The sequence below is a fragment of the Archocentrus centrarchus genome, chromosome 1 (genome assembly GCF_007364275.1).
Source record: "Archocentrus centrarchus isolate MPI-CPG fArcCen1 chromosome 1, fArcCen1, whole genome shotgun sequence".
In the NCBI taxonomy this organism is placed as follows: Eukaryota; Metazoa; Chordata; class Actinopteri; order Cichliformes; family Cichlidae; genus Archocentrus; species Archocentrus centrarchus.
In genome coordinates, this window is record NC_044346.1 from 408,176 (window position 1) to 431,176 (window position 23,001).

The following is a 23,001-nucleotide window of genomic DNA, read 5'->3' on the forward strand; positions in this document are numbered from 1 at the left end:
GGAAGTTACTTCTATGCAAAGCAGGTGAAGAATGATGGAGGGATTGGAGGTGCATGTAAGCTGCATGTAAACAGATTTTGCTCCCTTATTGACAAAGGAGCACCACGGCAGGAAGCTGGTACATTTTCACCTCAGATGCCATTCCTGACATAATCCCAAAGGAATTTAGTTTCCTCCCAGTATCGAACTGTGGATGTGTAAACAACAACACTGTGGAGTCCCTCTGTTTAACACAGCAGAGTCTTATTTCTCTTTAGCCCCTTAAACAACCAACAGGCCAACATGTTAGAATGTAAAAATATTAATGAATGAATGTCCATTAATCAACATTCTGAGGACTTTTGCCTTCAGTCACAGTGGGTGGACACACCTTAGTTACTCAGCTGAGGATGGGGGGGGTTCAGGGAACTGGAAGAACTATACAGACAATGGAAGTGTTGGGGGAGGAGGGAGCAGAGTTTGGAGAGCCAGCTCCAGCAGGAGGGATGTGCTTTACTTTGTACTGGTTAGAAGTCTAGGAGAGTGGAACTGGAATACCTGAATAAACAGGAAGTGACAGCAGATCAGAGAACTGTTTCTAAGTCCTCGAGAAAATAAACTGGATTGAATTTAGTGATGGTTCTTGATGGTTCTTGATGGTTCTTGATGGTTCTTGGTGACAGTTGCCCTTCACAACAGGACTTGTTACAAGTCAGAACAGTGGGATGCTTTTCTCTTTTAACCAGATGATCTGGCTAATGTTGGGGCCAGAGACCTGGTCTAATCTCCACATTAGTTTATTAGAATAGAAGATGAGGAGCCAAAGTGATTTAATGTCATACAACTTCTGAGGCTGTTACTTATCAAATCACAAAATCACATCAGTGAGTTTTAAAAAGGAACGTGATTATTACAGAAGCAGCTAAAAATGACAGTTGACTCTAAAATTCAACCGTTTGTATTTTGTTTGATTGTAAAGACAGGAACTTGGAACTAGAAGTCATAAGAAGTGTGTATTTCCTCAAAAGTGAAGACAGGAGAGAGCAGCGGAAACAGCCAATGTCCAAATAAGGTTTATGTCAGGGAAGAGAGACTTTCTCAGAGGAGTGAATGAAATAACCAACAGGAACCTGATGAGGAAGTTGTTCTGATCTGTTGTTTAAATCAAAGTGACTTTGCAGGAGCCTCTTGGTTTAGGTGAAGGGAGCAGTTTGTCTGTATGCACCCACAGAGGAAAAGATGCTAACAGGCTAGACTTGCCTTCACTGACACAACAGCTCAACAAAAATGAGATTACACTCCACGATTGCAAAAATACAACGATGCAAAAAGAGGGCACAGCACATAATCACAGACCCATACCAATCTGCCTACTTCCTCCTCAGGCCCAAACACACAACATGCAGCCTGAGTAAAAGTAGAGCAGACAGCATCATCACACACAGGACTCGATTCTGTAAAAGCTTCTTCCCTGCCACAGTCAGACTGATGGCAGAGTAAAGGACTGTTCACAACCATAATCCACTGTGCAGTGTTTGTCACACAGCTAAAACCTGATGTTCAGCATTGTATTTATTCAAATAGCACTTGTTGGTGCAATATCTGTCTGATCTACAGTGCAGTTTACACTGTGTTGTTTGTAACAGTGTGGAATAACTGCTGTTCAGTATCCATCAATCTTCCAACTTAAGTAACTGTTTTTATTTTTTTGTATATGTGTGTATATATATTTATGTAAATATTTACTTATTTTATTCTATATATTTTGTATTTTATTATATTTTATTGTATTTTTATTTTACACTCCTACTCGAAAGCTCTGCACAAGATCTCCTGTGGACCCAAACCTTGCGTGTGAGTACAAATGGCAGATAAAGTCTTGGAGTTGAAGCTGATTTGTCACAGTGCAAACAGGATAGTGTACTTGGTCTCAGGGTGACAGCTGTTACTGGATTACTTATTGTTTCTCTTGAGACTCTGACGATTATGGTGCTTTTATTTAACGTTGTTGACACAGATTTATGGATGCACTGGATGCATCAGAGTCAGATACCTTCACCCCCCCCTCAGTAAATGATTGTTCCAACTTCATTTTCTCCAGCCAGCAGACATGCTGGACTCCACAGACAGAAAACATGGATGTAGCTGCTTTTAGATTCTACATTTCTTTAATGTTGCTGTTTTGGCCTCCTCCATCTTCCTTGTGTTACTGTATGGATGAAAAGGTGGAGTGCTATTTTATCAGCTAATGCTAGCGAGCTTGGATAACAGGCTGGATCCATAAACTCCAACACATGAACAGTTTCTGAGTGAAAGACTAATATAATACAAGAATTCCAGTCACCAAATCCGAAACAAACTTCCGGGATGGTCTGATAATCCATTAAAATGCTCTAAAAGGTACTAACAGCAAAAACACACAAAGACACACTGGCTGATGTGTGTAGGATGTGACCTTACAAAGAATGAAACAGTCCAGGTCTCGATGTGTTTGTCCTGTTTTGATGAGTTAGGCTCATCGTTTGTATTATTAATTCCTCATATTTTGGATGATGTAAACGGAGGTTTCAGTGCATTAGATCAATCTGACATTTAAGTCTCAGCTGAACCATCTGGTGCCTACAGCTGAGGGTGGTTAATGAAACATTTGATGAAACTTTTCTGTTGAACATTTATGCTGAATCATTTTCCTTTCGGGGACAAAGAAACTGCACATAATCTGGTGACACGCCCAGAAGTCCACAGTCTGCCTCACATACAGCGACTGCATGCGTCCCCAGTTTAATCCAGCCCTCTACTTCCTGCTGCCCCTCTGCTCTCTCTCTTTCCTCGTCCTTTTGCTATAAATAGCTGCATAAAAAATTATGAACTAATGCAGGCTGTGAAAATGAGCTTCTGTTTTTCACTGGGGTGAGACATTCTGAAACATTCACATCAGTCAGACTTTATTTCTTAACAATAGCAAACTGCTCACTCTGTTGTGTTCTTCTTCTTACTTATTATTTGCTGAAGACACAAAGCTCGTGTGGATTTTAGCTTAAAGCTCTGTCACTGAACCTGGAGCCTTGTGCATGTGATGAAAAAACATGGAAATGTTTCTGTGACTGATTCTAATTTAATAAAGTCTTTTTTATAATGCTGTAATTGTACCTAACTGAAGACATCATTAGGCTGTGGTTCACACTGAGCAGCCTGTAATTTTAAATTTAAATTCCATGTCATTAATAATGCAAACTGTAAGACTTAATCATCCCAAACAGTTGACTTCTGCCAAAATTCCTCCCCTATGGAGCTGGAATGAAGGAGGGAACATTACCTGAACTATTGTAGTGCCACACTGTAGCACACTGTAGCACACTGTTACTGTACAGCACTCACTGACAGGTGGAAAGTCCTGTCTGCAGACGTCAGAAGCACAGAGAGAGTCACACGTCACTGCCTGCAAATTTAAAATGACTTTTGAAATGTTTGAGTCAAATCTCCATTTATGAGATTTGCCAATCATTGCATTTCATTTTTACACAGCATCCCAAAAAAGTCTCTAAACAGCAGGTTGACAGGTTGACATGATTTTTATTGCTATACTGCATTATTGTAGCAGCTTGCTTTGTGTACGATGTCCAAGACAAATTTCCCCGTGGGGAAAATAAAGTATATCTGAGTTGAGTTGAGTTGAGGTTGTTGATGAGTGAAGGACAGAATAAGAAGTGATTGGAAATCTTAAAGGGAAGAAAATGTGAAGAGAAATCAGAGTATACAGCATAATTGGCCTTTAGACCAGATCAGCTTGTTTCCTCCACCATCAAGCAACATAAGAGGGGCTCAGAGCAGGCTGGAAAACATCTGGACAACAATTACACACTCTGAAAACCTTGAACTATTCAACATTACTAAAGTTTTTTATAACCACAGATTCTCAGTGTCTGAGGGTAAACTGACTGCTGCTGCTTTAAACTCAGATCGTCCTCTCACTGAGCTCTCACAGTGCTGAGAAAGAGGCTCAGAGGGGACTTATCTTTTTACCTTGTTCTGTCACAGCTGTGTGAAATAGATCCACACCCTCTGACTCTGAGGTCAGATTCTTATTTCTTATTAACCGTTCTTCAGCAACTTCAGGGGGGATTTTATTTATGTAATTTTTTAGATTTGGGGTTGAACAGAACTCAATGAAAGGGATGAGTTTTCTCATTACTATAAACATGGCAACTGTAACTGTGTGTCACTGTGTGTTACTGTGTGTCACTGCGGTGCCTCAGAAATATTTAAAAGAGATACAGATAAGGCAAAGAACAAGGCTCTCTTACTGGATCTTTCTGTGTCTTTGGTGGAGGTTGGTGGGGCAGAGGGTGTGTGTGTTTTACTTGCCTCTCAAAACCTGTTGGAGAGACAGGAGAGGGGAGGGGACAGAGAGACCGGGGAGGGGAGGGGAGGGGACAGAGAGACCGGGGAGGGGGGGTAAAAAGGAACTGCAGGCAGAGACTCATTCAGACTCCTCAGTTCACACACAGTCTGAAGAGCTCTGCTGCTCTCTCTACAAATGTCCTGCTCTGCATTCCTCGTGTCTGCTGCTCTGTGTGAGTAACTCACCTTTTCTTCATTACATGTTAGAGAAACTGGTGTTTGGTAAACTTTGACACAGCTTTTAACCAGCTTAGCATATATCCCTCACAGTAGCAGGGTTTATAATTTATAACAGAGTTAACAGGTGAGAAGTAACATGCCGTGTGAGATGGTAAATGCCGGCGTTCTTCCACTGAGCTCACACACAGCCTCTGCCGCTAAGAAAACCACAAAGCACATGTAAACTTTCACAGCTTTCAGCCAGCAGAACACATAAGCAGGTTTATTATCAGGCAGCAGCAGTAACACATGAGTGTGTGGGTTTAAAATCAAAGAATTAAAGTATAAAGCAGAGTCAAACAGAAAACCTCAGTTTATTAGATTAGTGGAGAAAAAGCTTCAGTGTGGAGAAGACCTGTACTGTTGTTTTGTTTTAGGGAGTAGATCAAATGAGAGTAATACGTATCAAATCATATCAGTCTCCATGCGTGTCCTCTGATACTTTGTGACAATTTTCATAGTCTGAAAACCAGCAAAGGAATCACGACAGCAGGTGAATTCAGACAGGCTCTGATGACTGCAGAGAAGCACCGACTGGCCCGTCGTGATGCAACACACACTCAGCTGCAGGCAAATAGTCACATATATACAGCTACACACTAATATGCATGGCTCCAGAGTTTTTACACTTATGAATCTCACACTACTAAAGTATGAGAATAGAAACCAACAGATCAATTATCACACATGCAGAAAAACATTTATTGGAGCTGGCTACATTAAAACTATACTCTGGAGTGCTGACAGCGACTTGACTCTATAACTATGCAGCCCCAAAGGCTTTGACTGAGTTATGAACGCAGTGCGGGGAAGACCGGTGTGTTTGTGTTTCAGTGCAGATTTGTAAAACTACTTAAACATGATGGGGGTTTGATTTGGGCTCTTTTGTTCTGGTTAGTGTTCCCTGAAGCTGCATGCTGTCTCAGTGAACTTGGCTTATTGTACAAGATCCATTAATGGCAGGAAAAATGTGACAACGTGACAAGTGTAGTTGTGTTTCTCCTAAAAGAATTAAAAGCAAAGGGTTTGGAGGTTGAGGAAAAATCAAGGGTTTCATTCTCATTATCCTGCTCTGTCTCTCTCAGGGACAGTTGTTCATGCTGATGGACAGAATTCCCTGACAGGGAATTTTAGAGAGGACATCACCCTGATCACTGGAGCTGCTCAGCTGCACGATGAATATCAGATTATCTGGTCTCATGTTCAAAAGGTCTTAATCAACTATGATAACAGAGAATGGGTAACGAATGCAGCAAACAAGTACCAGCTGGATACAAAGACCGGATCACTCACCATTCGATCCCTCATTGCCAACGACAGCGGACTTTACCAGGTCCAGATCTTCAGTGGGAGCAAGAGGACAGCAAAGACATTTAACCTGAGTGTTGTGGGTGAGTCGCACAATAGACACAATAATCCTACAATGAAAGATGTGCTTTTAATCAGTAACAACCTCTTTCTGCTAATGCAGAAACATTCATTTTAAGAATGTTAAGAAGTGTCATTATGAAGCCACATTAAATGAGTTTAAATACCGGGGGTCAACCGTCCAAAGCAACAGAGAGAAGAAGAAGGAGGGCAGGCAGGGTGGAGTGAGTGGGGTGTGAGTGAGTGGGGTGATGTGTGACAGAAAGAGAGCAGCAAGAAGATGATGGTAGTAGTAAATATGGTCACAAATATCTGACCACAGTGACCCTGTGACGTGCTAAGGGGAAATAGCGTTTCTTTAAGTTTTCTATTTCAATTATTTCAGCACATAATGTTCATGAGATGCTCGGCTGTTTGTTGCCATAATAAAAAAGAGTAAAAAAGAGTAAATGTACTCCAGTTTCAGGTCAAACCGTATTGATTTGTGACTCACAGTGAGTCATTATGAAACCCAATTTGTGTTTCACAGACTTTGATGACAGCATTACTTCAAGCACATTATCATTTTAGGTCTTTGTGGTTATTTTCCAGCACTGTTACACTATAAGGCCGTGCTTTGGGTGTTGCTGAGATATTTGATTTTGCTATAAATTGGTAAAATAAACTCAACTCATTCCAGGAGCACCATCCAAATATCCTCCAACTCCGGCACAAAATCCATCTGCCGATGACGCTTCTCAGACTTCTTCTTCAGCTGATCAGCGTCCAACAGGTGAGCTTTAAGCAGGGGCTCATTTCCTCCACATAAACATGAGCAGGCCTCTCAGATAAATTACTGTCTAATTTATCTGTTTAATTTCATTAACTAATAGTTTGTATTTGGGTTTTCCTATTTAAGTTTTTATTATTTAAGATTTTCATTTGCAATTGGTAAATTTATTCAGATTCACGTTAAATTTTTGTGGCTCTTCTTCCCTCTTGTATATTTCAAAAACAATAAAAACAATTCCAGCACAATAGTAACAGTAACAGTAATGGTTGTCTTTCTTTGCCATCCACACACAATAAATTATGAACCATATAAGGTTGATATTAGTGGTGCTGAGCTGGGTGGTAGGCAGTGGGTGCAGCTGAGGCCTGTGGGCTGACTCTGTGCTTCTTTAGGAACAAGAGTTTCATCTCAGCTCACACTCACATACACATCAGTGATATTTGTTAAAACTGCTTGTTATCATCTGTCTGGTTCAGATCCTGATCCCAACCCACCAACTGGACCTCCACAGCCACTCGGGATCATTGGACTGGTTGGACTCTTTTTGGGTCTTGGTGCCTGCACCGTGCTGGTGATTATAAAGCGTGAGCCAATCAAAGGTCAGTATGAGCCTCAGCGTGTCTGTGTTGTGTCTTACACTGAAGTGCAGAGGTGGGCTTACCCCTCTGCTATAAATGAGAGGATGATGGACTTTCTCACTATGTGAGCTGACAGATTCTCAGTCTGTGTCACTAAAGTAAAATAAGTCAGATTTCATCCTGTTTTGAAGGTTTTTCACAGTTTTTTCCACATAAATACCATGAAATCAACTTCAGTCACCAGTCTAATTTGTTAATGTGAACTTAATGAACCATCCATCAAAGTGGGAGAAATTATGAGTCACGTAGACCATCATCTCCTGTCTCGTATGGTCGTTGTAAGCAGTTTGGATCTGTAGAAACCAGCAGAACAAAAACTCAGAAACATTCAGTTGTGTTTGTCTGCTCAGCGGCTCACTGACTGTGGGTGGACAGGCTCACCCATAAGACAAAGCTTTAACACTACAGGATTAAAGTTTGGACTGAAGTGCATTATTACAAGAAGCTTCTTCTTTCAGCGAGGAGGAGATGTGATGCAGTCACCAGCAGGATGTCATGTTTCCTCCTCTCCACAGGGTTTTTCCGGGGTCGGTTCACACCATGCAAACCAGAAGATCCTGGAAAACTGGAGCAGGAGCAGGAGAGGGATACACTCGTGTGACAGACCGTCCCACATCAAAGAAGGCAAGCTAGCCGAGTAGCTGCTATTTTGGTTAGCTTGCAGTACCTTAGCAGTTGTACCTGTGAAGTCCGTCTAAAGCAAACAGGAATGACCTCATTTCAAACATCAAACCAAAACCCCGACTGACTTCAAGAGTTTCAGAGACCATAACTCAGCCTTTCTTATACTATTATTTAATTTAAAGATGCTGTAAATTGCACATTTCCAAAGACTGCACTGGATTTTTGTTTTTTTGTGCTTTTGCTTTGCTTTCATTTGGACAGATGTGGATAAACTTCTATTGTTTTAGTTTTTTTTCATTGAAATAAAGATTGTGATCACAAATATGAGTGAGTATAACTTTAATAACAGAAATCAAACCAGTTTACTTTTACTTTAGTTTTTTATCAAATTGTGGAAGCTTGTAAGCTAATCAGGGTTCTTTTATGTACAGTCTGGGGTTTGAAGCCACCGTGCTGATTGTTGTAGATGAACCAGTGAAACACAGTGATGTTGTTGGGTTAAACAAACACTTGTGTTTGGTGGCTCATCTGTGTGTTACAGCTCTGATTACCAGCAACAGTCTTAGGAAAGGAGAATTATCCAACCTCTCACCTATGACAGCAGGGATAGACTTCACTCCCTGTGGTTAACAGCCTCCATTCTGACAAACTTCTCCTTCAGCCCACCTTGCATCATGAATTGAAGGCTCCTGCCTTGTACTCATACTGGTTCATACTGCTGGCAGGCAAATCAGATTTTGAACTGAGTTTATTAGAAACACCCAGTTTAAAGGTGCTGCTCCTGTCAGAATATCTGTTGTGGTTAGTGAGGGTAAGAATTTAAGGATTTATTTCATTGCTTTTATTTTTAAAAACAGTTGGAAAAGTTATTAAAAATAAAATTTCTTAACAAAAAGTAGCTCTCCAGCTCAGTTCAAAGGAAACGCTACTACAGCCACATGTGAAAGGCAGGGTGTATTCCTGCTATGCATGGCTGGAAAACTGTCAAGCGTGTGATTGATACTGAGGATAAAATGTCTAACATTTCATAACTCAGTCACAAGGAGGTTTGGAGAGGAGACCTCCCTGGAGATCAGTGAGACTGATCTGTCAGTGATATTCTCAAGGTTGGCAGTGGCATCTTTATATCCACAAAGAAGGGAAAAATAAGTTTTACATATCAGGACATAACAAATGATCATCTACCCATGTCAGCTTTAAATACAACCTCAGATATGAGATCATTGTTCTGTTTTATGACCCAGTTCTGGCCAAGCTTTCCTGTAGATGTGGGACAGACGGCCTCACCTGTGCCTCTAGAATACTTTGGTGTACAGAGGAGTTCAGGTCACTCAGTGACTGCAGGGAGCCCAAATCCTCAGCCCTCCTCCACCGTGCTGCTCTGAGGTGTTTGTGCTGATGTGCTGAGTTTGGTTTCCTCCAAACGTGCTGCAGTGCATTATGGACAAACATCTGTTTCTAATTGTGCTGTCATGAACTTTGACCTTTAACATGCTAACTGAGGCCTGTGGAGTCTGAGATGGAGCTCTTCAGGGTTTTTTTGCAGTTTCTGTGACAATTGGACAGTCTTACCTTGGGGTCAGTTGGCAGGGACATCTGCTCCTGGGAAGCAGCTGTTTGATCAGTGTTTTCCTCTCGTGAATGATCTTTCTCTCTGTAGAAGTTAAACTAACATTTGTAACTTTTCAATTTCAATCCCAAATCTGCTTTGAGCAGGTTATTGTTTAACTTTCAACTTTTGGGTGTGAGCCTGTGTGTGTAATCTTCATACTTTTCATACCCATTCAGCACAATCAGGACACCCACACTCTGTAGGAACAAGTGAATGAATCCCATTGGACGAGTGTAGCAGGAGCGTGGCTGGTGCTGAGCTGGTGTTTCCCTGCAGCGACTGTTTGTCTCATTCCATATCAGAAAATCTCCCATAATGTCTGATCCATCTTTTTAAAGCATTCACTTTGAAAAGCTGGGGTGGCTGTAGCTCAGTATGTAGAGCAGTCACCTACTGATCGGAAGGTCAGCGGTTCGATTCCTGGCTACATACCAATGTTGCTCTCCGACGCAACTGTCGGAGTATGAATGTGTGTGAATGTTAGATAATTAAAGCACTTAGCTTAATTAATCATGGAAGTGCTTGTATGCATGGGTAAATGTAAACATGTTGTGTGAGTGCTTTGAGTGCTCATACTGAGCAGAAAAGCGCTCTATAAGAACTAGTCCATTTACCATATCCTGCAAACAGGCTGAGTTTACAGAGTGCAGCTGCAACTCTCTGATCAGGTCCCATCAAACAAAAAGCTCTGCAGATAATAAATGTCTGCTGTGACTTCAGGAGTCAAGTTCATGAATACTTGAGATTATCGGTCAGCTGAATGTGGCCTCGGTTAATGAGCTGCATTCATATGCATATAAACGTGGGTTTAACCCAGTGACACTGACAGAGCAGTTTCCTGTTCTCTGTCACAGTCAGTGGGTCAGCGCCACTAAAAGATGGATGAAAGTACTTTAATCAGGTTGTGTTTCATTGTGTCACAACACAGGAGACGTGACTGTCATGTTAGCTGCTGCACTGAGAGCATTCAGGAAATATGACATAACATTAATCTGTGGCCATGCTAATGTGAGCTCAGTGGTTTATGTGACAGGCTGTAACTGCAGAGGAAGCTGCTTTCATTCAAACCACATCATTAACTGGATTTGCAGCTTTACTGTTTAAGTGAGTAACTAGTGGGATCAAACACCATCTAACAAGCAGGAGTGTGTCTGTAATGAAGGATAATGCTGCTTTACTGATTCCTCTGAATTGGACTTTGTTTTCGCTGTTCTGGCTTCTTCTGTTTGACAGTTTGTCTCTTTGCTGCAATCATCTTCATCTTGAACCTGAATTTTCTCTGTGAATAGAAAACTGCATCTGAACACTTTAGGACATCTTTAGGACAGAGACAGGATTTTTATCCTGGATGTTGTTGGTTTATATTTGTGCTAATGACCAATCATGATCAGACTTTGCTTGTACGGTGATCACAGAGCAGAATCTAACTGTGGATGTAAAAATGAATAAGGTTAACAGTCCATATAAATTATAAAATATTATGAATGATGATAATGTTGTTTATAACAGGCTCATGCGGTAATATCCTGTGTTAGTGTGGAAATACACTGATGTGAGGAAGAGTGTGTGTATTTAAAGAATCAGATGTAACCTCTGTCTCTGCATATAGGACACATTTTTGCACTAAATGGGACACAGCTGAAGTCTTAGCTATCCTGGTGGCTGACACACGTCATTATACATCATCAGTTCTCAGCAGCTTGGCTCCATGATTTGGCTGTCTGACCTCTGTCATAGAATAGAATAGAATAGAATATCCTTTATTGTCATTGTGCAGTGATGTGACAACGAAATTATGTAAGCAATCTATCTAGTGTCTTAAAAAAATAAAAAAATAAAAAAAATAAAAATAAATAAATAACAGATCAAATAACTAGGTACATACATATGAATACCCTGCCCCACAACCCACCCTTTAAATTACACAACTCTGTTTCCCCCCCGCCCCACACTTGCACTTATTTACACCTTCTAATATTCAGAGCATTATTTAGAAGTGTAATAGCCCAGGGAAAGAAAATGTCTCTGAACCGATTTGTCCGGCTCTTCAGAGCCCGTATCTTCTGCCAGAGGGCAGGAGGTTGAAGAGAGCTTGACTAGGGTGGGATGGATCGCCCAGGATCTTCCTAGCCCTGTTTAACCCTCAGAAGTTTGCCAAGTCATCTAAAGAGGGCAGGGGACAGCCAATTATTTTGTCAATCTTTTTAACAACACTCTGCAGGGCCTTTCTGTCTCTTGCAGTACAGCCAGCATTTCTATTTCTATTGTGGAGCGATAGAAAGTCTGCAGCAGGTTTACCTCCAGGTGGCATTTTTTTTAATAGTCAGAGGTGCACAAACTGAAAGTTTCAGTTTCAGAGAGGCGAGGCTGAGCTGGATTGGATATGTGCAGAGGAGGGAGGGTGGATGTACTGGACAAAGGATGTAGGAGATGGAGCTGCCAGGCAGGAGGAAAAGAGGAAGACCTCAGAGGAGGTTCAAGCCTGGGTGAGATGGAGGCAGATGATCTGCTGTGATAAGGGCTCGTGGAGTTCCCTTCAGAGAAAAGCTGCTGGACTGTAAAGATTGAGACAGATTTAGATGATAACTGTGTGAGAATGACTCTGTAACAGCAGGCTGTGTGTGAGTGATTGATATTCATCAAACTCAAATGCAGGCAGAAACTGAAGTGCTTGACTTCATGGTCCAGCCGTGGATTGTGGATTATAGGAGGCGGCAGTGCAGGTTAAAATACAAGTGGACTCACTGTGACACTTTTTGCTGTTTAGAGAGCTGCTTCTTTCCTTCCTGCTCTTCTTTCTCAGACTTTTATGTTTGTGGTGCGTCTAATTAGGCCGTCACTGTGGACAGAAAACAAACCGCTAATTGAAAACCTTTGGACCGTAGAAACCCATGATTGAACACCAGTGAGTAAATTTGTAGAATTACATTCTGAACTACATGAGGTAAAGTCTGTGGAGCCTGAAAAAAGCGACAGGACTGCTTTAAGTTTCTTTAGAACTGAAGAAGCTTTTTGGATGAGAAACGTCTTCAGGGAACTTAAAGAAGTCCAGTCGCCTTTTTTCAAGCTCCAGAGATACTATGACCTGGATGACTGAGAATCTACACAGAGAGTATAACATGATGAGCTGCTGTACTGTAACTTTGCTGTGAATTATCCTGAGTCTCCATGTTTATCGTAGCAACACCTGTTCCTACAACAGAGGAAAACAAAGTGGGAAAAGTAACTGAGTCTCTCTGAACGCAGCAACCTGTGGCCTCGCCCTGCATGGTGACTCACAAAGTCACTTCAACTGTGTGTGTGTGTGTGTGTGTGTGTGTGTGTGTGTGTGTGTGTGTGTGTGTGTGTGTGTGTGTGTGTGTGTGTGTGTGTGTGTGTGTGTGTGTGTGTGGCATAAAGCAATACTGGACCATGTGCAGGTGTAACAGCACATAATGTATTTAACATTTTATAACTTCCTTTTGTCTTTGTTGTTTTCTTTCTTGTTTATTATTTATTTATTTATTCATTTGCTTGTTTATTTCTGTTGTGCTTCTCTGCGTGCCTATAATGTGAAAGTGCTACTGGAACTTTAATTTCCTAAAATCCTAAAAAACATCTGATAAAACTTTAAATCATGTAAACGGCCAGTTGGTTCTCTTTGTACTGAGAACGTTTAAGCCATCAGGAAAACTGTTTGTCACAAGAACGTGTGATTGAAATGTTTGCAAAGTTTAGTTTAAAGCACCATTATCAATAAAACACTATGAAAGGTTTCTTTGTTTTGCTGCTGCAAAATAATTGCATCCTTTTTTACAGGCAGCAGTCAGTCACACATGTTTTCCTGTTCTTTTGACTCAGTTTTTGCATCACTGTGCATCCACACAGGTCATTATTTAGTCTACGTGACTGCAAACTCAACAGAAATCTTTTGATTCTTTTTCAACATGTCTAACTTAGTACGACTGATGTTAGGCCCATCTAAGAGTGGCTCAGACTAACATGAACAGCCTCTTCCCTAAGAGGCCTCACATGTGTCCCAGGCAGCTGCAACAGCTTGTTAGAGTTAATATGCTGTACGTTGAATTTATTTAAACCTTCAACAATTTAATCTCTTAGTTCTTGGTTTAGAAAGTCCATGAACTGCTGTTGCTAACATGTAAGATTTTAGCATGGGTGTAAGATCAGGGTCACACAGCCTAATGTAAGAGTTGTCTTTGTGATGATGAGGTGGTGGTGGTGGTGTGTGGCTGCTGTGTAGAAAGCTACAAACTGTATCCTTCTGGAAACATAAACCAACACTTACAAACATGTTTTCATATCTTCAGAAAGTTACCACATGATCTTGGGCCTGTGACCCGACGCCATCAGTTGTGGACTTTCAGTTTCTGTGATTTTGTGGCTGATTCTTAGTTTAGTGCAGTGTTTGAGTTCATTCTCTGTTCTCCAAGTCCTCTATTGGGTCCTGCTGTGGCCTCCATACAGCTGCAACCATGACAGCTTTAGACTGACCGGCCTGAAGAGAGAAAGTTTGCTTCAGATCTCCATCCACACATTTTCTATAATGTCATGTCTCTCTCACTTTATTTTTATTTTCCTTTCATCATTGCTTAACATTTTTCTGCTTATGGTACTTAGAGGCATGTAAGACAGGCACATGTTTGGGTGGTGTTGATTGGTGCCCCGCCCTCAGCCACTGCCTGTGTGTTAGTAAGGAGTAGTGCTGTGTGGAAATCCCCATAATGTCACTTCCAGTTTTTGACACACTATCACTTGGTCACGTCCTCTGATCAGGTTACAAACAGACACCTTATCAGGATTCATTTTCCACATTAGCCTCTCAGCCTGAAGTTTCTTTAGGAATGAAGTTCATATCAGACACTGGAGATCATCAGTCCAGTGAACCTCAGTTAACCATCTGTCTGATAGCAGCTGTGTGAGAGCTGACCAGTGCAGAGTGAACCCAGTGATAGTGCAGAAACTGCTCTTCTTAAAGGTTGCAGATGAGACAAACAGCTGCAGGCTGCATTTGTCACTCATCAGCTGTGTTTAAACAAACTCACACAGTTATGAACACAATGGTTTGGCAAGCAGGTGAAAGTGATTTCTCCCATTAATTTCTAGCTTTGTTCCTCTAAATAACCAATTCATTATTAACAGCTCACTGGGCCATCAGTCTAACCAAAGTCCTGCAGCGGTGGAAAAAGAGGAAAACCACAGCAGGATGTTTCTCACTGTGTTCTCACGTTTTCTCTCTGATTCTCTGCTGCAGACACAGACGTGCCTTCAGGGCTTTTCATGGGAAAACTTCACGGCTGCTTGGCTGAACATTGTTTGAAGTTTGAAGTTTTAACTCAGAAACATGATCCTAAAAGAAAACACGTTTAAAATACATATTTTCAGTTTTATTTGAGTAGTTTATGTCAGTAATTCAGGTTGTAAGCCTTGACGTCACAGACTGCAGTCTTGCAAAAACCAACATGTTTGTAATAAAATGCCTGGGTCTGAGCTAATGTGACAGTAACACACTGTGGTTTTAACCACAGTCAGTCAGAGTGTAGGCAATGTTGTCAGGATAATGTGAATCACAATGTCCACAATGGCGTGCTCCTTCTTCTCTCAGGAGTTTTCCCTTCCCCCACAGGGTGGAAGACTTTGCTTTCTTTAAAGGAACAAAAATACAACATGTATTAGCAGTGGGACTGGTGGCCTACAGTTACTGTATGATATATAGCATCACTAGGAATATACTTGTAAACTGTACTGTTAGCTGTTAGGTTGCTGAAAAAAATAATGGAAGCAACAGGCCGTCTGAGGTTAGTTAGGCTGCACTCTTTCACAGCCTCTCTGACAGACCATGGTTTATCACACGGTCTATGATGGAGGCTCTAAGTTCATCAGTGGTAGTTCTTCCCCTTCACCACCACACATTCTTTACTCCTCTCCTCATGTTTGGGATTTTCCTTTCCTCTCCCCCTCCCTCTGCTCCCGTGCCCACACCAACTCTTTCCTAACAAGCCCCCTTTTTATGGGTCACTGACAGCACCTGGCTGTGTCTCCAAATGGGATTGGAATCAGTTATCTCTGATCTGTTACTGCGTTTTGTTTCAATGAGCTGTATGTTCAAAAATAATTTGCTCTTTAGCATTTGTAAATAGGACAAGAAAGATGCAGGATTTTGTTATCCGTGTATGGTAAATGGACTCGTTCTTATAAAGCACTTTTTTACTCTGCCTGAGCGCTCAAAGAGCTTACACAACATGTTTACATTTACCCCATTCACCGAAGCACTTCCATGATTAACTAAGCTAAGAGCTTTATTATCTTACATTCACACTCCAACACTTGCGTGAGAGAGCAACTTGGGGTTCAGTATCTTGCCCACGGATACTTTGGCATGCAGCCCGGAATCGAACCACCAACGTTCCAATCAGTAGGCGACCTGCTCTACCTCCTGAGCTAAAGCCACTCAGTTAATGGGGCCTTGCTTAATGGGCTGCATACGAGGTGATCAGTGCAGATTAACTTGGATTTAACCCAGTGACACCGACAGAGCAGTCAGTGGGTCAGCACCACTAGAAGACAAGAGCTTGTGAAAGGTGACTCATATTTAATTTAAGTAACTTTCAGCAGCTGAATAAACTGACACTGGTTTAACTGTCTACACTGTAAAAATGATAACTGTTGATTCCAATAAAGTTTTAAAAAAATTTTGATTCAAAAAAAAAGTTTTGCCACTGGCAACAAGCTAAAACTTGTCAGTCCCACAAACCTCACACTATAATATCCACTCGTCCATTTTCCTTTGCAGAGACCCACCTCTCACCCTTTGCCCTGTCATAGGGCGAGATGCAGGATACACCCTGGACAGACAACCATTCACACCTGTGGGCTAGAAACACCAATTAAGCTAATCCCACTAACTGCATGTTTCAGACTGGGAGGAAAACCCTCAAACACACGGAGAACATGCAAACTTCAAACACGAAGGGGGATTTAAACCTAGGACCCTCTTGCTGTGAGAGAACAGTGCTAACCACTGTGCTGCCCCCAGCCTATAATATAACAGGTTTTTAGTTGTCCAGAAGACTAAAGAAGACTAACCTTCTCTTGAGGAAATCATGTAGATGATGGCCATCATGCATGTGCACCTTCTTGAGAAGTGCCCAGTGTAGTGTGTGTGTGTGTTGGTACAAATTCAGTAGTTTAATCTTGTCTTTGCTGTTGCAAAAACATCCGAACCCTCTGACTCTAAGGTCAGATTTGGATTTCTCTTTAACCTCATGGCAGCAACTTGAGGTGGGACAATAGCAGTTGTACTGTAGTTTGTGGTTGGTGGGATGTGGCAGGTGGGGATCCAGTGCAGCTGTATATGTGTTTTATTTGTGGAGAGGCTGCTGAGATGCAGCTGCTGGCTCCGAGGTTTGCTGCTCTTTTGTGGATTCTTGCTTTGCAACCCCAAAAAGTGTGAACATGGCATTTTCTTCTAGGTACTGAAGAGAATCATCACCTCTTTAAATCAGAACAAAATACAAATTTCACAAGCATATAAATAAGAACAGAAACAAGAAAATAGCAACAAATATAAATAAATTTAAATAACAACAAAAATAAAATAATACAGGCCTACAGGTCCACGTTCTGGCTTACACACACACACACACACACACACGCACACACACTCAAGCTTTCTTTTTTTTCACCAAAGGCTAAGGGGAGGAAATGGGCGGGTGTATTGTTTGCTTAAAGTCCTGCACTGTTTAGACAAACTTCAGTCTTCGCTGCTGCTCTGAGGAGGAACCTGCTGCTGCTACAATGTCTTTTAGGATATTCTGCGTGTGTGCTGCGCTCTGTGAGTCAAGCTTCTCTTTATTAAACTTTAGCTTTGATGTTTTTTTAAAGATGGTAGTAGCTTGTAAACCTTCACATAGCTGGAAAATTCCAGTTTTGTTCACACAGCAGTGACAGTCTGTTTGATGTTAACAGGCTGGATTCACTTTCTCAAACACAATAACTTTATTTTATTCAGATGTGTCAAACAAATTAATTAAGTTTTTGAAGGTTGGTAGATTACAAAGGGGCAGAGGTGTCCCTTCATAAAGTGGAGTATACTGAGTCAGGGGTGTGTGCAGGACAAAAGAGGATTATTCTAGAAGCATCATTCATCACTCTGTCTGATATGATCCAGCAGAGGCACCTGAGTGTGGACATATGCTGTTGTCACTTTCCAGGCAGGAAAGGCATCTGTTATCAGTCACAGTGAGGTGATGAAACACTTAAACGTCACAAATAAACAACAACAAAAAGACTATTTGCATGTTTACAGAGTGATAACAGAACAGAGGGGAGCTGTGGGTGTGCCATGAAAATGTTTGTCATTACATAAACTGCAGCTTATAACACTGAGCCAACACAACAGTATCATGTTAGGGTGAGAAAAATACACGTGTAAGTGACTTATATTCATCAAAGTCAGCTGTGCAGACAGAGGCTCGTTTGTGTGACTGTGGCCCAGCAGAGTGTTTCTACTCAGAAACAATAAGCTACTCTTACTGATTGTGATCTTATCAGATGAGAAACCCTCAAATCCATTACGGCACACGTGAAACAACATTCATGGGAGTTATCTGTTAAAAACTGTACTCTGCCTCTCTCACATAATTCTGTGGAATCTGTTGGAGACAAACAGAGGTATGGATGCTTGTTTAATGTTTGCAAGTAGACATTTAACTGCAGGTTACAGTTGGCTGCACTCAGATTATTAATGCAGTGTGAGGAGGAGCAGAGCGCCTCAGGGTCGATTCATCACCCTAACAAACAGAAAAGGAGGAGAAGAAGGGACAGTGTTAGTGTCCTGTAACACTGAACATACAGTAATGTCTTTACTTCTTTGGGAAGATTACTGGACTGGATTTATATATAGACCAGATAACAATAATAAGATAATGTGGCTACAGACAGAGAGAGGTTTAATTACAGTGTTTCAGGGGGAACTCTGAGTATCAGTGCTAATAGGCTGTGTATGAATGCAGGATCGTGAGGATTATTAAATGTCATTGAGGTTTCAGCGTTCAGCCTGAAAAGTGAGTGAATCATCACTTCTGGCTTCACGTTTGATTCTTTGCCTTCTTTAAACCAACAGGACGTGAGCTCACACAAACACACCTGTTCTTCTCTGTTGCTGTTTAAACAGAAGCTGCTGAGCTGTAATCTTTCACAAAGCTCAAACCACAGGAACAGATTATTAAACATAAACTCACACAGTTGGTTTTGGGCAGTTCATTAAATCAGATGATGTGAGCTTCAGTGCAGTGAAGCCATGTGGCTGTTTCAGGACAGAGCAGCGAGAGATTATTACTGATCAAACCATCAGTCTCACTTCCCACAGTTGAGAGTGTTTCATATCCATCGTCTATTACTTTGCAGTTATGAAATTGTTCAGTGGTTATTAATGAACCACCCACATCACTCGCTCAGTGTTTACACAGCAGAGATTAACTGTGTGCAGAATGAAAAGCATTTATTAGTCTATAGATTACAGTTATATATTTCTTGTGTACAACAATGAGATGATTCTTCTCAGCAGAAATATTGCAGATGGGGAGTTTGGCTAACTCTTCTATAATGGACCTCAGGATTACAGTGTTCAGCAGCTGTTGTGTGAAAGTTTTGACTTTTATGTTACATTTTTATCTCTTTTACTTCCTTTAAAGAAAAGCTGCTGAACTTTAAAACAATCAGACTTACAACAATCAGCAAAGGTGTGTGAGATGTTGGAGAGACGAGTGCACCTCTGGCAGCCCATGAACAGTAAACTTTTTCCAGTAGTTGTTTATTGCCTGTATTCATGATTCATATTCCCTGTAGCTGAACAACTCCTAATTATCTGTACTGGCAGTCTCAAAGTGTTGAATATGCAGAGTTGGGAGCAGCGCTGTACTTTTATTAGTGCAGATTTGTACATCGTTATGTAGACATGATCCTGGTTTCCTTTCAGGCTTTTTTTGGTTTGTGGCAGTCGAGCAGGATCACAAAGGAATCACAGAGAGGAATTTTGACTCAATGAAGCTGTGGAATGTTTAACCTTGATAAAAATTAGAAATGTTCCCTCCATCCCACACACCCTGCATCTGCAAAGCCACCGGCATTGTGGAAACTCCTGAGCTCTCCTCACACAGGCTCTCCACTCTCCTGCCGTCTGGCACTAATCAGGACTTCAGGGGCAGACTGGAAAACTTTTGTTTTCTTTAAGCCATCAGACAGCTCAGTACTCAGGGATACTCTGACTCAGACACCCCCACCCCTGTCCCGACACAGACATAGAGAAGAGAAGTCAGGGATCAGAGTTAAGAGTCTTTTGTAGATTCTGGTTTGTGTTCACTGAGACAGGCAGAGGTGAGCTTTATTCTCTTTTGCTCTTTCTCTCTCATAGTGGTCGTCTCTCATGGACACAGTGAAGTTAAACCAGTGGTGGGGAAGGTTGGAGGAGACGTTTGCCTGGTGATTGGAGCCACTGAAGTAAACGGGGACTCTCACATCGTCTGGTCTCGTGGTCCAGGGGACAAAGTCATCATCAACTGTGACAGAGGAACATGGCTGATTAAAGCTTCAGAAAAGTTCCAGCTGGATGCAAACGGCTCGCTCATGATTCGATCCCTCACTGCCAACGACAGCGGGCTCTACTGGGGCCAGATCTTCAGTAACCTTTGGTCATCTCAAAAATTTAACCTGACTGTTGTAGGTGACCACTGGGATAAGCTCCAGCCCCCCCACAGCCCTGAGCTGGAGGAGAGGAAGAAGATGGAGGATGTGGGTGAGTATAAAGGACATAATAATCCTCATTCCTTGGTTTGCCTCTGCATTGGAAATGTGAGCCTGTGATAGTGAAGGGCTCAGGTTAACAGGGGTTTTTATGAGTTATTATTTTTAGCCTAATATGCTTACAGCTGTATATTAACTCAGCCAAACTCATCTAATTTAATTCAACACATAACATGACATACAGACTTGTAAAGCTTGACTGTTTCAGCCAAGGATCACTCAAAGTAATGCAAACATAACATAACAGCCTAAATCTACATGTATGAATGATTAACTCAACACCGTCACACCAAACCAAACAAGAGAAGCCTTCCAGGTGAGAGACAGGTTATAACCAGTTTATTTAAGAAGGAGTCAGGTCATATGACCCAGAGCCCTCACAGACTGAGTGCTGTCAGCATCAATGAGCTCCTGCCAAGAAAGCTAAAAGTGGAAAGTTTGTGGGGGTGGAGCAGTTTGTGCAGCCCAGGACAGAATGCAAACTTGTGTTTGTTTCAGGAGTTTCATTACAGCTCACACTGTAATTGTGCACACAATGAAAGCACAGGTTGGTGTCATTCATGTCAGTGCTTTTTGCTAAAACTGCTTCTGATTGTCTCCGTTTCAGAGCCTGATCCCAAACCTCCATCTGCTGGACCTCCACAGATCAGGACACACTGGATTGTGATTGGATTGTTTGGATTGGCTGCCCTTCTTGTCTGCATTGGGCTGGTGGTTAGAAACTGGGAGAAAATCCCAACATGTAGTATGAACATTAAACATACTGAAGAGGAAACATGCACATAACACATTTAAAGAGCTGCTGCTGCGAGTTTACCCTGTGAATTATGAAAGATTTATTCGGCCCTTTAATCAGCACTTCTGCTCATCCTCAACATTTCTTTTCATCCGGTACTGAACAGGTACAGGTTCAGGTTAGTTTCAGGGAATCAGTCTCTGATAACACCAAACATATGCAAAAAACACCAAAGGTCATCTGAGGTCACGGGTGTCACTCATAACACTGAAAGCTGCTGGCCACCTCAAAGGAAAATGACTTGAATTCATGAGCCTCACTTTTCTCTACGAGCTGCTTTGAACTGGAGTCATGGTCTCCTACGTGACCTCCACCCCTCATCATCTGTGATCTCCATAAAGAAGGACAGAGCATCATCTTCCTCACACAAATGTCACAGTGGCATCTTACACTGTGGGGTCATTAGTGTTTCACTGGAGGGTCGAGGTCTGTTAATGAGGTTCTGCCATCTAAAATAAGCTAGGCTTAGTGAACTAGCTGCTTTTCAGGATTGCTAGCAATACATTAGCATTAGCATTAGCAAGACAAAAGCCAGACCTAGCCGGTCCAAACAGGAAGGAGCTTATTTCAGTCGTACCAAAAACCTACTGACGAGGAAGCTGGAAGTGCACTGAGAGTGTTTGACTTTTGGTTTTGGTGTTTTAGTGTTAAATTAATATTTCATTTAAAGATTCAAAAGACTGCAAATGCTTTGTGAAGTGGAGGAGTGTTGTGATGAATCTGTGCCTGTCTTAAACTTAAATTATTAGTAGTTATTTTATTGCACTGCTTCTTTTCATATTTTGTTTCAATAACTAAAGTCCAGAGTGATTGAGTTTGAATCTGTTATGTGGATAAAGACACACACGGTTCACACTGTGGCCAAAGTTGGCAGTTACAGCTTTACAGACTGAAGGTGGTCCAGCACGTCGTGGAGCATGAAAAGCACTTTAATATGAGACTTTAAGGGTTTATGATTAAATATGGCTCATTGTCTTCCTGCTGTAATGGTCAGTGTGTTGACTTGATTTGTGCCTTGCTGCTCTGTGTCTGTGATGAAGTCCAAATAAAGGAGCCTAAACACTAAACTGTGTGATCATTTATAACATGGATGACGCTGCAGAGAACTCAACATAATGAAGACCATGGAGAGGCTCGTCCTGGATCAGCTCCAGCCCATGGTCCAGTCATTTCTGGACCCCCTCCAGTTCGCCTACCAGCCCCGCCTGGGAGTTGAGGATGCCATCATCTACCTGATAAACCGAGTCTATGCTCACCTGGATAAGCCGGCCAGCACTGTGAGGGTCATGTTCTTTGACGTCTCAAGTGCATTCAACACCATTCAGCCTGCTCTTCTGGGTGATAAGTTGACAGCGATGCAGGTAGATGTCCCCCTTGTGTCCTGGATTGTTGACTACCTGACTGGCAGACCACAGTATGTACGCCTGCAGCACTGTGTGTCTGACAGAGTAGTTAGCAACACTGGAGCCCCACAAGGGACTGTCCTCTCTCCCTTCCTCTTCACCCTCTACACCACAGACTTCAGCTACTGCTCAGAGACCTGCCATCTTCAAAAGTTTTCTGATGACTCTGCAGTAGTTGGATGTATCAGCAGGGGTGATGAGGATGAGTACAGGAGGACAGTGAAGGACTTTGTCACATGGTGCAAGCGGAACCATCTAGAGCTCAACGTGACAAAGACAAAGGAACTGGTGGTGGACTTGAGGAAAGACAAGGCACCGGTGGCCCCTATGTCCATCGGGGGGGTCAGTGTGGACACCGTAGAGGACTACAAATATCTGGGAGTACACAC

General features: G+C 41.9%; 1 protein-coding gene across 3 annotated transcripts in view; it reads left to right on the forward strand.

Annotated features, from left to right (window-relative positions):
- LOC115779530 (uncharacterized) overlaps window positions 1-22,276 on the forward strand; it is a 34,978-nt gene extending 12,702 nt beyond the window's left edge. The window contains exons 1-7 of one of the 3 annotated variants that reach the window (XM_030728246.1): window positions 4,493-4,553; window positions 5,685-5,990; window positions 6,647-6,739; window positions 7,216-7,338; window positions 7,893-8,001; window positions 20,025-20,405; window positions 21,021-22,276. In XM_030728246.1, coding sequence (XP_030584106.1) covers window positions 4,517-4,553; window positions 5,685-5,990; window positions 6,647-6,739; window positions 7,216-7,338; window positions 7,893-7,978 — 645 coding nt within the window. In that variant the 5' untranslated portion in view covers window positions 4,493-4,516 and the 3' untranslated portion in view covers window positions 7,979-8,001; window positions 20,025-20,405; window positions 21,021-22,276. Of the gene's footprint in view, window positions 1-4,492; window positions 4,554-5,684; window positions 5,991-6,646; window positions 6,740-7,215; window positions 7,339-7,892; window positions 8,002-17,400; window positions 17,445-20,024; window positions 20,406-21,020 lie in introns of those variants that run through there. The other 2 variants (XM_030728254.1, XM_030728263.1) reach the window with 2 other exon arrangements.
- Window positions 22,277-23,001: the final 725 nt, after the last annotated feature.